This window comes from Macaca fascicularis, chromosome 4 (genome assembly GCF_037993035.2).
Source record: "Macaca fascicularis isolate 582-1 chromosome 4, T2T-MFA8v1.1".
NCBI lineage: Eukaryota > Metazoa > Chordata > Mammalia > Primates > Cercopithecidae > Macaca > Macaca fascicularis.
Window position 1 is genome coordinate 3,698,652 of NC_088378.1, and position 13,451 is coordinate 3,712,102.

Genomic DNA, 13,451 nt, shown 5'->3' on the forward strand with positions numbered 1-13,451 from the left:
CAACTCCATGACTTCGGACAGGTGATTTCACAACTTTTCTGTTTTTGAAAACTAATGTTAGTTCTGTGATCTCTTAAAAGAATAGAATTTGAATTAGAATTTTACCTTGGCTGGGAGTCTGGCCAAATACCAGCGATGAGATCAAGTTGCCCCACACACCAGATGACTGGAATATGAGGAAGAAGATGCCGAAATACTGGTTCACCACGTCTTTGCCGTGCTTTCCCGCCTTCTTTGCATGTGTGTTTCCCATGATCGTGAGGTATGTGCTCTGCGCAGACCACAGCGGGGCGGCCCCGAGCCCTAGCAGTATGGAGGTGGGGATCAAAGTGTACCTGTGGGTAAAAGGCCGACCCACAGCACCGCCTGTGACAGGAGACACAAGCTCATTGCACCCATGTCCCTGCGGTTCTTTAGTCTTTCTGGGAGAAGGAAATGCCGCCTGGTCCATTGCAAGCATGGTAATGGGTATTGCTGGTTGGATGGATGGATTCACCATTAGACTCAGATAAATGAGCAAAATCAGTGCATTTTCCAGCTCAGATTGATTTGCAAAAGTGAAATTGAAGGCCAGTGAGGCTCCTTGTATTGGATGCAACCACAAACAACAAGATGAGGAGAACAAAGAAGGCCGAGGGACAGCCTCAGTTAAAAAGACCAAGTGACCGGCTCAGGCCTTGGTGGCAGGGTGCTGTGTGAGACTCTGCAGCTACCGGGAAGAAGGACATGCAGCCGTCATCAGCAGCATGTCCTGGGTCACAACCAGCGTCCCTGGAAGATGCTCCATGGCTGTGTTCCTGGGGCCTGGGGTGCAGTCCAAAGCCCTCAGAGCTCGGTCTCTGTGGTCCAAGTCACCAGGGAGCAGGGTGACCTCCCATCCCTGTGACCTGCCCTGGCCATACCCACTTCCTAATGGTGGGCAAGGTGCAGCTTTTGGTCCATTGGTGACATCTGCCTAGGTGCCCACGAGACTCACCCTCTGCATTGGAGTTAGAGTCCCCTGTGTTACTGGAACCCTCGCCCAGCCAGGGGAGCTGAGGATCAGAACAGATCCCAGGGAGAGGCCAGCATCAGGGATTGGAAGGAGGAGATGGAAGCAGTGGGGGGCACAGAGGAGCCTTGGTGAGAAAACAGTAAGGAAGCCCAGCACCGTCTGTTACCAAAGCGAGGTGGGGGTGCGGGGGCAGCAGAGCTCCTTTTAAAATGCCTGCAGTGAACAGTAATCAGGCGCAAATGCAAGTCGTGTGCAGAGTGAACGTCCCTAGCGTGGGGAACGGCCAGGGTGGAGTGGGCAGGGGGTGGGGGCTGCGTACCAGCTGGCGAAAAAGTTGCCCACGGAGAAGGCCACGTAGCCACACATGGAGAGGATGATGGTCCCCTTGCAGCCCAGCCTCTCAATGAGGAGCGGTGGGAGGAACATGGAAGACAGGAGCATGCCTCCATAGAGGGTGCTGAGCGCTGTCACACCCAGGCCCTCCTCGCTGTACAGGCTGCTCTGTGGGAACAAAGCCAGCCCTGTCAGAGCACGGGATGGACACAGTGGGATGAGGCACCAGCAGGTCCTCAGTGTCCCCCAGGCTAGAGGCCGCCACAGCTCCCAGGAACCGCCAGCCACAGGCTTGCTGCCCTGGGAGCCTCCTCTGCAGCTGGTGGGAGGAAAGTACAGGTGAATTTGGAATAAAGCAGTTAGTGTGTCTAAACATCAGGGAGGGAAGGCCCGGCACCCCTGTGAGTGCTTGTGCTGAGGCTGGATGGCTGTGAGAGCTGCTCACACCTCTGTGGACGCCTGCCTGAATCTCAGCTGAGAACAGGACAGTGTGGCAGGACGGGGCTGGAGACTCTGCCAGAATCGGTCTGTGAGGGGCCTGCATGCTCCCGGGGAATGGAAGGGGTCCTTCAGCCCATGGGGAGGCCCCAAGGATATGAAGCAAGTGAGTGTGCATGAATGATTTCTCCCTTCAACAAATATCCATCGCCCACCTCTGAGTGCCTGTCACTGTCTGAGGTTCGAGGATGGACCAGAGACGTGGCCCTTGTGTCCTGGAAACTGCAGGCTGCTGCCACTGGTGGAGATGACATGGGCAGGCACACGCTGCCATGAGGGTGCTGGGTGCCCCACCCCAACCCTGGCTTCAGGGCAGGGTGGGGAGGAGGTGACCTCCAAGATGAGAGCTGAATGAGAACTTGGAGGCCTGCAGCCAGAAAGGGTGAGAGGAGGTGGCAGCTGCAGGGGAGGTGCCACAAAAGAGCATCCTTGGTCCTTGGATGAGGGGACCTAGTCCAGACCAGGGTGAGGACTCATGAGAACTCTCTGGAATGAGGCCCTGTCTTCTCACTGGGGCTGCTGAGCTCTGAGGAGGGAGTCTGGGGATGCATGTGCCTTGTTGGGGCCTGAGAGCGAAGCCAACCGCGTGGAAGCCTTGGGGTTCTTGGAGAGAGGTGGGTTGAGCTCCTAGGCATGCTGGGGCACAGTCATTCCTGAGTCACTTCTATCTGAACACTCTGTGTTGCTCACGCCAGTCCTGACTAGCAGAGACAGCTGTCCCGGAGAGCATGACGTAAAGAGCTCAAAGTATAGAGAGACCATGTTGTCAAAGTTCACAGTTTTGCTTAGAGTAAGCTTGGAATCTATAAGGTCTAGTGATATTTGATAAATTCACATGGCTGCCCCTAACCACAAAGCCAAGGGCATGCAATCATATTCACAATGACTTTTCCTGTGTCTCCTTTTAACCACCCAAAGGCAAAGAATGTCCCAACAAATCACGATCCCAAGACCCCTGCTGTCCAGAGCTCTCCAAGAGCAACGCACACTTCATTGTTGTCCAATCCTATTGAGATGAGAGTGGGAACTGCTCACTGGAGGACTGCATCTGAGAACCACTGTTTGTTTTAGAGGATTTGGTGTGCAGTGAAAAAGAAACACCAGGTGAATTAGATTTTTCAAATTTCCAATTCATTATTGTCTGTGACCATGGGGATTCTTGGAGGCCAAGAAGTTCAGGTAACTTGACTGGACACATACCTGCAGGCTCTGCAGACCTCCATAGGCTGTAAAGAGAAGCAGGAACCCAAAGGAAACAACAAGGACGTTCCTTAGACTTCTGTCCATCATGCTGGCTGAAAACATCAATCATCAGTGGGCAAGTAAATGTGTAGCTCCCTAAAAGAAACCAATTGAGGAACAGGAAAAACAGTCAGTACCAAGAAGTCCCATTCTCTCTTTCATCTGAGCTAGAGGAGAATGTTAGAGGTGTGTTAGTCATTAAGCCTGTCACTCGTTAATGAACTTGGTTATCACTGACCCCATGAAGCACAAGGGAGCGCTGCTACTCATTCACCTTCTCTGTGATCTGCAACATCCACTTTCTATGGGGCAAAAGATCATGACTCTTACCAGCCTCTAGGTAATGGTGCTTTTTTCCTGTTAAATTCTAACAGACATGGTCCAGATGGTAAAGTGATACATTTCACTTTTTATACATGTATAGAATAGATAGAACATTTCACAGTACAAGAAACTGTCAGAAATTGTCAGTGGTGCAGAATGTGAACTTCAGTCTTAAAGAACAAGGCATAAATGTCAACTTCAAGATACATAGTTCAACTTCTGAAGAAGTGCTAATGTGATTATAAGATCCTGGGGCCAAAGTCTTCGTATTGCAAAGACTGTATGGTTTCACAACACCGTACGGCAATTATTAAAAGACAAAAAACTTACATGAGGATAAGGGAGGAGACCACCCCTCATACCATCTTGTGCCCAATTTCTGCCTCCAAAGAAAGAAGTAAAACCTAAAGGCAGAAATGAAATCCACAGGCAGACAGCCCGGCGCCACATCCTGGGCCTGGTAGTTAAAGATTGACCCCTGACCTAATTGGTTATGTTATCTATAGATTACAGGCATTGCATAGAAAGGCACTGTGAAAATCCCTATCCTGCTTTGTTCCGATCTAATTACCAGTGCATGCAGCCCCCAGTCACGTATCCCCTGTTTGCTCAATCAATCACAACCCTCTCACACGCACCCCCTTAGAGTTGTGAGCTCTTAAAAGGGACAGGAATTGCTCATCCGAGGAGCTCGGCTCTTGAGACAGAAGTCTTGCCGATGCCCCCGGCTGAATAAACCCCTTCCTTCTTTAACTCAGTGTCCGAGGAGTTTTGTCTGTGGCTTGTCCTGCTACATTTCTTGGTTCCCTGACTGGGAAGCGAGGTGAATGGCAGATGGTAGAGGCAGCTCAAGCCTGCCCTGTGGAACATCCCTGCGGGGGACTCCGACCAGCCCAAGTGACACGGATCCTGAGAGTGCTCCCCGCTAGGCATTTGCCCCAGTGGGACGCCTCGCCAGAGCAGTGTGTGGCAGGCCCCCATGGAGGATCAACGCAGTGTCTGAACACCGGGAAGGAACACACATTTGGAGTCTGGACATCTAAAACTTGGTAAGACTAGTCTTTGAAACTTGCCCACTCCATTTGAGTGGAAGCGTGGCCTGATCACCCACAGCGTGCCTTTATTGGCACTTGGGTTTTGGTTTTGACTTGGTTTGAATTGCTTGACAGGATTGGGCTTGGGAACTTGCCCACTCCATTTGAGTGGAAGCGTGGCCTGATCACCCATGGTGTGCCTGTACTGGCACTTTGGTTTTTGTTTTTGACTTGACTTGGATTGCTTGATACTTTGGTTTTGGTTTTGACCTGGTTTGGATTTCTTGATACTCTGATTTTGGTTTTGATTTTGGTTTGGTGTAAACTACAAAAGTGTGTGTGCACCCTTTTTACCCATTCTTTGTTTTGTGGTGTGCATGTGGTGTAAGCGTGGTGTTTTGTCTAGAGGAAACATGGGTGAGGCACAAAGTAAGCCCACCCCACTAGGAACTATGTTGAAAATTTTCAAAAAAAGGATTTAAGGGAGACTATGGAGTACTATGACACCAGGAAAACTTAAAACGTTGTGTAAGATAGACTGGCCAGCATTAGAGGTAGGTTGGCCATTAGAAGGAAGCCTGGACAGGTCCCTTGTTTCAAAGATATGGCACGAGGTAACCTGTAAGCCAGGGAACCCAGACCAGCTTGTTTTAGATCCCCTGCCCCTAACACACGGTGGTTGAGAGATCAGCAGCGTAAGCGGCCAGCAGAGGCAAGGAAAGACCAGCAGAGAGAGAGAAAGGAAAGAGACAGAGGAAAAGAGGCAAAGAGAGAGAGAGACGAAGAGACAGAGAGGAAGAGACAGACAAAGAGGGAGTCAAGGAGAGAGAGAGAGAGAAAGACAGAGGCAGAGAGAGAGAGGAAGAGACAGAGGCAAAAGGAAAGTCAAAGAGAGAGAGACAAAGTCAAAAAGAGAAAGAAAGAGAGAGAGAGAGATACACAAGTAGTTAAGAAAAAAAAAAGTGTACCCTATTCCTTTAAAAGCCATTATACCAATTCTAAATTGGAAAAAACAAGGTCTTATGAATAGCAAAGGATAATTAAAATCCCAAACTTACAAGGTTTTCAACAAAAGTAAAGTTGGCAAAAGTTAACAGCGTAACATATATTATAGTAATTCTATTCTTGTGGCCTTTAGACAGTCTAGTCCACAGACACACACAAAAAAAGTTCACCTTGGAAAAAAAAAATGATTCTCATCTTCGAAAAAGAAAGGGAGAAAAGGGGGAGGAATTTATATAGAAAGAGTGTTATATGGTAAATTCTTGTCCTGAAATAAATTAACTGGTTATTTAAAGAAAGAAATGTTTGTAATAAGTCAGAAAGTTAAGGCATGTCAAAAAATTGCCTGTAAAAGTCATGAGAGAAAAAAAAAAGTGTGTTGAAAAAAGAATTTATGTAAAAAATATTGTATAATTTAAAAGTAACTAGGCCTCCTGAATGTAAAACTATTGAAAAAAAAACAATTTATGTGCAAGAGGTATAAGAAAAGATAAGTATACCTTTGGTGAAAGGATTATAAGGAGGCATAAGAATGTACATTTTTTACCTACATTAAAAAGTTAAAAAAAATTATTGTTTTGAAGGTTTAAGCAAGTTTTAAAATGTTAATGGTAAAGAACATTCTTTGTGTAAACATATTGGCTAAAGTTACAGAAGTATCATTCAGTTTTTCTGTGAACTGGACATTAAAACATAACAGGTTTTTCTTAAGGCACCAACCTGCTTTTTAGCAAAAATTATAAAAGGTTAAAAAGACTCTATAAAATCTTACCTTATGGTCAAACGTTAAAAATTAAGTAAATATGTCTACAAGGTTTTATTAAAATTAGGTTTAACATTAATAACACTAATATAAAGATAAAATTTAGCTTATCTGGTATAAAAATCATACGAGAAGCATTGTTAAATGTAAAATGGTACTTGGTTTTCTTTGGTTTAAAAACTAATAAAAACAGGTGCTAAAGGAAATTTCTCAGTAAAAAGGCACTAAAGACTATAAAGTTCACTGCCAATGTCTCCACATTTAAAACAAAAGGTCAATTTCTAAAAATTATATACTTGGTTTTTCTTCCACTTTGCTTTCTCGCAAAAAAAAAAAAAAAAAAAAAAAAGTTGAAGTCTTTAGCACATGTACCACCCCGAGAATTTCCAGTAAACCAGCACCAGCCTGAAGATCACGTTCTCATCGAAAGGTGGAAAGAAGAAAAACTTGAGCCAGCCTGGGAAGGACCTTACCTTGTGCTGCTAACCACCAAGACTGCTGTTCACACAGCAAAAAAGGGATGGACTCATCACACCTGTGTCAAGAAAGTGCCACCTCCTCCAGAGTCGTGGGTCATAGTCCCAAGGGAAAACCCTACCAAACTAAAGCTAAGAAAAATTTAACTCTTTTAATCTATTCTATTACTCTTTCTTCTTTCCTTGTTCTACTGCTGGCCATCTAGTTATTAATACAACCAGAAGCACCACCCACTCCAGAGTCGTGGGCCACAGTCCCAAGGGAAAACCCTACCAACCTAAGCTAAGAAAAATTTAACTCTTTTAATCTGTTCTATTACTCTTTCTTCTTTCCTTGTTCTGTTGTTGACCATCTAGTTATTAATATAACCAAGTCAATTTCCTCTCAAACTATTGAATTTAATGCTTGCCTTGTTATACCCTGTGAGGACTTGCAAGTCAAAGACAGCTTTCTACTTCAGAAAAGTAATTCTGTCCTTCCTGACTCTCCTCAGACTAGACATTAGTAAACTAGGACAATTTAATCCGGGGACATTTTGATAAAGACCCCAATGCCAACCAGGAGTGTTGCCCCCCGATGTAGAGCTTTCATACCTTAGTTGGCCCAACGTTCTGTGGACCACTACAGAGCAAGGATGGACTACCCCAACTGGTTTTTGTAATTTCCCTAAAACCATACATTCATTTTACTAGAGGATCATAGAAGTTAAAGACTTAAAACAAACTTTAGCCATTAAGACAGGATACCAAGATGCAAATGCCTGGTTAAAATGGATCAAATATTCCATCTGCACATTAAACAAAAGCAATTGTTATGCTTGTGCACATTTTGTCCCCCTTCCACTAAGGTGGTCCTCCAGTCGACCAGGCGTAGGCTGCATGATAGCTCTTTTCCAGGATTCTACTGCCTGGAGTAATAAGTCATGCCAAGCTCTCTCTGCTATACCCCAAAGTCCCTGCGGGTCAGCCCCCGAGGACCATCCAGCTTCCATCTCCCAACACTAAGTTCACTTCATGTCTCTCACAGCAGCGAGGAAACTTAGCGTTCCTTGGAGACCTGAAAGGATGCGATGAGCTTAAGAATTTTTAAGAGCTTATCAATCAGTCAGCCCTTGTTCATCCCTGAGCGGATGTGTGGTGGTATTATGGTGGACCTTTACTAGGCACTCTGCTGAATAGCTGGAGTGACACTTGTACTTCAGTTCAATTGACTATCCCTTTCACCCTGGCATTTCATCAACCAGAAGGAAAAAAATAATTAGACATCATAAAGTGAGAGAAGCCCCTTATGGGTCTTTCAACTCTCATGTCTCTTTAGATGCAATTGGAGCCCCACGTAGAATACCAGATCAATTTAAAGCTTGAAATCAAATAGCTGCAGGATTTGAGTCAATATTTTAGTAGGTGACAGTTAATAAAAATGTAGATTAGACAAACTACATCTGTTATAACCAACAGCAATGAGATTTTCATGAGTTAAAAGAAAAACTCATGTCGGCCCCAGCCCTGAGGCTACCTGACCTGACAAAACTCTTCACACTCTGTGTGTCAGAAAGAGAAAAAATGGCAGTTGGAGTTTTAACCCAGACTGTGGGGCCTGGCCAAGGACAGTGGCCTATCTTCCAAAACAACTAGACAGGGTTTCCAAAGGTCGGCCCCCAGGTCTAAGGGACCTAGCGGTAATGGCCCTGTTAGCACAAGAAGCAGATAAACTAACCCTTAGGCAAAACCTGAATATAAAGGCCCCCCATGCTGTGGTAACTTTAATAAATACCAAAGGACATCATTGGTTAACAAATGTTAGATCAACCAAGTACCAAAGCTTGCTATGTGAAAATCTCCACATAACCACTGAAGTTTGCAAAACCCTAAACCTTACCACCTTGCTCCTGGTATCAGAGAGCCCAGTTGAACATAACTGTGTAGAGGTGTTGGACTCAGTTTATTCTAGCAGGCCCGACCTCCGAGACCATCCTTAAACATCAGTAGACTGTGAGCGGTATGTGGTCGGGAGCAGCTTCACCAACCCCTGCCAAGTGACTCTGAAGAAGACGACAAGCCCTTCTCCAGTCTCACCCGGAAGCTGACTGGTCCACACACAACTGAAGCATGAGGAAACTCATCACAGGACTCATTTTCCTTAAAATTTGGACTTGTACAGTAAGGACTTCAGCTGACCTTCCTCAGACTGAGAGCTGTTCTCAGTGTATACATCAAGTCACTGAGATAGGACAAAAGGTTGCTACGGTCCTATTATTTTACGGTTATTATAAGTATACTGGAGCTCTAAAAAGAACTTGTTTGTATAATCTTATTCTATACAAGGTATGTAGCCCAGGAAAGGACCAACCTGATGTGTGTTATGACCCATCTGGGCCTCCCATGACCACAGTTTTTAAAATAAGATTAAGGACTGAGGACTGGTGGGGGCTCATAAACGATACAAGTAAAGTGTTAGCCAAAACAGAAGAAAAAGGGGTGCCCAAACAAGTCACCTTAAAATTTGATGCCTGTGCTGTCATTACTAGTAATAAGTTAGGAATAAGGTGTGTTTTTCTTAATTAGAAAAGAGGGAATATGGCAGAAAATAAGTACATCTGTCATAAATTAAGACTGTGTGGAAATAAATGTAAATACTGGTCTTGTGTCATTTAGGCCACTTGGATAAAAGAAAAAAAAATAATGAAAAGGATCCAGTCCACCTTCAGAAAGGAAAAAATGGCCCTTCCCATACTAAGGGACAATGTAACCCCTTAGAGCTAGTAATAACCAATCCCCTTGATCCTCGCTGGAAAAAAGAGCAATGTGTGACCTTAGGAATTGACGGAGCCAGACTGGCTCCTCGAGTAAATATCTTGGTTCGAGGAGAAGTTTACAAACGCTCTCCTGAGCCAGTGTTTCAAACTTTCTATGATGAACTAAATGTGCCAGTACCAGAAATTCCAGGATAAACAAGAAATTTGTTTTTGCAATTAGCCGAGCATGTAGCCCAGTCTCTCAATGTCACTTCATGTTATGTATGTGGCAGAACGGTAATAAGAGAACAATGGCCATAGGAAGCCTGAGAATTAGTACCTACAGATCCAGTTCCTGATGAATTCCCAGCTCAAAAGAATCACCCTGATAATTTCTGGGTCCTAAAAGCCTCAATTACTGGACAATATTGCATAGCTAGAGAAAGAAAAGAACTCACTCACCCCGTAGGACGACTTAGTTGTCTGAGACAGAAACTGTACAATGGTACCACAAAAACAGTCATAATTCCCAAAGTTGCAAACCATGTGGACCCACCCAGAGTCCCACTGGGACTGGACATTCCCCAGTGGATTATACTGGATATGTGGGCATAAAGCTTATGCCAAATTACCTGACCAGTGGGCAGGTAGTTGTGTTATTGGCACTATTATACCATCTTTCTTCCTACTGCCCATAAAAGCAGGTGAACTCCTGTGCTTCCCTGTCTATGCTTCCCACAAAAAGAGAAGCATAGCTATAAGAAATTGAAAAAATGATAAATGGCCCCTAGAGAGAATCATACAATATTATAGGCCTGCTACTTAGGCACAAGATGGCTCACAGGGTAAGCACAAGATGGCTCACAGGGATACCAGACCCCCATTTACATGATCAACCGAATCATACAGTTACAAGCTGTCTTAAAAATAATCACTAATAAAACTGGCAGAGTCTTGACTATTCTGGCCCAGCAAGAAACTCAGATGACAAATGCTATCTATCAAAATAGATTAGCTCTCAACTACTTGCTAGCAGCTGAAGGAGAGATCTGTAGGAAACTTAACCTTACTAATTGCTGCCTACACATAGATAATCAAGGGCAAGTAGTTGAAGACATGGTTAGAGATATGACAAAACTGGCCCATGTGCCTGTGCAAGTGTGGCATAGATTGGATTCTAGGTCCATGTTTAGAAAATGGCTCCCAGCACTAGGAGAATTTAAAATTCCTATAATAAGAGTTATAATAGTAACAGGAACCTACTTACTGCTCCCTTGTTTGCTACCTGTACTTCTTCGAATGATAAAAAGCTTCAGCGCCACCTTAGTTCACCATAATGCACAAGTGTACCATATGAATCACTATCGATCTGTCTTGCAAGAAGACATGGGTAGTGAAAATTAAAGTGAGAACTCCTACTAATAAAATGAGTGAGAGTCTCAAAAGGGGGGAATAAGGGAGGAGACCACCCCTCGTATCGTTGTATGCCCAATTTCTACCTCCAAAGAAAGAAGAAGTAAAAACTAAAAGGCAGAACTGAAATCCACAGGCAGACAGCCCAGCACCGCACCCTGGGCCTGGTAGTTAAAGATCGACCCCTGACCTAATTGGTTCTGTTATCTATAGATTACAGGCATTGTAGAGAAATGCACTGTAAAATCCCTATCTTGTTTTTTTCTGATCTAATTACTGGTGCATGCAGCCCCCAGTCACGTACCTCCTGCTTGCTCAATCAATCATGACCCTCTCACATGCACCCCCTTAGAGTTGTGAGCCCCTAAAAGGGACAGGAATTGTCCACTCAGGGAGCTTGGCTCTTGAGACAGAAGTCTTGCCGATGTCCCTGGTTGAATAAACCCCTTCCTTCTTTAACTTGGTGTCTGAGGAGTTTTGTCTGAGGCTTGTCCTGTATCGGGAGAACCTGCTCCCAATGTTTAACATGGGTTCTTTTCTATTTCCTAAGTGTCTCAGTGGACACAAGAGAGAGAAATTTAAAGCTGGGTGTCCAGGGGAGACGTCACGTCGACAGGATCCGTGATGTTCCCTGAGCCATAAAACCAGCAAGTTTTTATTAGCGATTTTCAAAAGGGGAGGGAGTGCACGAACAGGGTGTGGGTCACAGAGATCACTTACTTCACAAGATAATAAAATATCACAAAGCAAATGGAGGCAGGGTGAGATCACAGGACCACTGGATGAGGAGAAATTAAAATTGCTAATGAAGTTTCGGGCATGCATTGTCATTGATAACATCCTATCAGGAAACAGGGTTTGAGAGCAGATAACCTACCTGACCACAATTTATTAGGTGGGAAATTTCCTCCACCTGATAAGCCTGGGAGCACTATAGGAGATCGGGGCTTATTTCATCCCTTCAGCTTCGACCGTAAAAGACAGGACCCCTTAAAAAGGGGCCATCTATAGGCCTACCTTCAGGGCGCATTCTCTTTCTCAGGGATGTTCCTTGCTGAGAAAAAGAATTCAGCGATATTTCTCCTATTTGCTTATGAAAGAGGAGAAATATAGCTCTGTTTTGTCTGGCTGACCGGCGGCCAGTTCAAAGTTACCTTTATTGTTCCCTGAACATCACTGTTATCCCGTTCTTTTTTAAAGATGCCCAGATTTCATATTGTTCAAACTCATATGCTCTACAAACAATTTGTGCAGTTGATACAATCACAGGGTCCTGAGGTGACATTCATCCTCCTCAGCTTACAAAGAAGATGATGTGATTAAGAGATTAAAGTAAAGACAGGCATAGGAAATCACAAAGATATTCATTGGGGAAGTGACGTGTCCATGAAATCTTCACAATTTATGTTCTTCTGCCACGGCTTCAGTTGGTCCCTCCACTCGGGGTCCCTGACTTCCCACAACAGTCCTGCTACAAGGCTGGTACTTTACCATAGGCAAAGTATTTCATGCATTATTTCATGTTACCAACAACAGTGCTATGCTAGTATCATTAGAAATATTAGACCTGTTATAAGACAGGAAACTGAGCTTGGAAAACTTAAGTGATTTAGCATTTTGGTCTAGGGAAGTGTTGTCCAGTATGGTAGTTGTCAGGCCTCTGAGCCCAAGCTAAGCCCTCATATCCCCTGTGACCTGCACATATACGTCCAGATGGCCCAAAGCAGGTAAAGAATCACAAAAGAAGTGAAAATGGCCTGTTCCTGCCTTAACTGATGACGTTCCACCACAAAAGAAGCAAAAATGGCCAGTCCTTGCCTTAACTGATGACATTACATTGTGAAATTCCTTCTCCTGGGTCATCCTGGCTCATCCTGGCTCAAAGGCTCCCCCACTGAGCACCTTGTTACCTCCACCCCTGCCCGACAGAGAACAACCCCCCTTTGACTGTAATTTTACTTTACCTACCCAAATCCTACAAAACAGCCCCACCCCATCTGCCTTCACTGACTCTTTTCAGACTCAACCCCCCTGCACCCAGGTGATTAAAAAGCTTTATTGCTCACACAAATCCTGTTTGGTGGTCTCTTCACATGAACGTGAGTGAAATTTCGTGCCGTGACTCGGATTGGGGGACCTCCTTTGGGAGATCAATCCCATCCTCCTGCTCTTTGTTCTATGAGAAAGATCCACCTATGACCTCGGGTCCTCAGAACAACCAGCCCAAGGAACATCTCACCAATTTTAAATCCGGAAAGCAGCCTTTCTTTACTCTCTTCTCCAACCTCTCTCACTATCCCTCAACCTTTCTCCTTTCAATCTTGGCACCACACTTCAATCTCTCCCTTCTCTTAATTTCAGTTCCTTTCCTTTTCTGGTAGAGACAAAGGAGATGTGTTTTATCTGTGAACCCAAAACTCTGGCGCTGGTCACGGACTCAGGAAGACAGTCTTCCCTTGGTGTTTAATCACCTGCCTGATTATTCACCCACGTTTCAGAGGTGTCTGACCATGCGGGGATGCCTGCCTTGGTCCTTCACCCTTAGCAGCAAGTACCACTTTTCTGGGGGACAAGAACCCCCAACCCCTTCTCTCCGTGTCTCTACCCTCTCTTTTCTCTGGGTTTGCCTCCTTCACT

General features: G+C 44.9%; 1 protein-coding gene across 8 annotated transcripts in view; it reads right to left on the reverse strand.

The window, feature by feature from the left end:
• Positions 1–13,451, reverse strand: part of UNC93A (unc-93 homolog A) — a 67,135-nt gene that overhangs the window by 27,540 nt on the left and 26,144 nt on the right. For 5 of the 8 annotated variants that reach the window (XR_012434385.1, XM_065543159.1, XM_074038990.1 and 2 more), the window contains 3 exons: positions 3,026–3,163; positions 1,314–1,495; positions 106–335 (listed from right to left, as the gene is read on the reverse strand). Coding sequence is in view for 5 of the 8 variants with exons in the window: in XM_065543159.1 (XP_065399231.1) it covers positions 106–335; positions 1,314–1,495; positions 3,026–3,130 (517 nt within the window). In the remaining 3 variants the exon portion in view is untranslated. Of the gene's footprint in view, positions 1–105; positions 336–1,313; positions 1,496–3,025; positions 3,232–13,451 lie in introns of those variants that run through there. The other 3 variants (XM_074038992.1, XM_074038991.1, XM_065543158.2) reach the window with 2 other exon arrangements.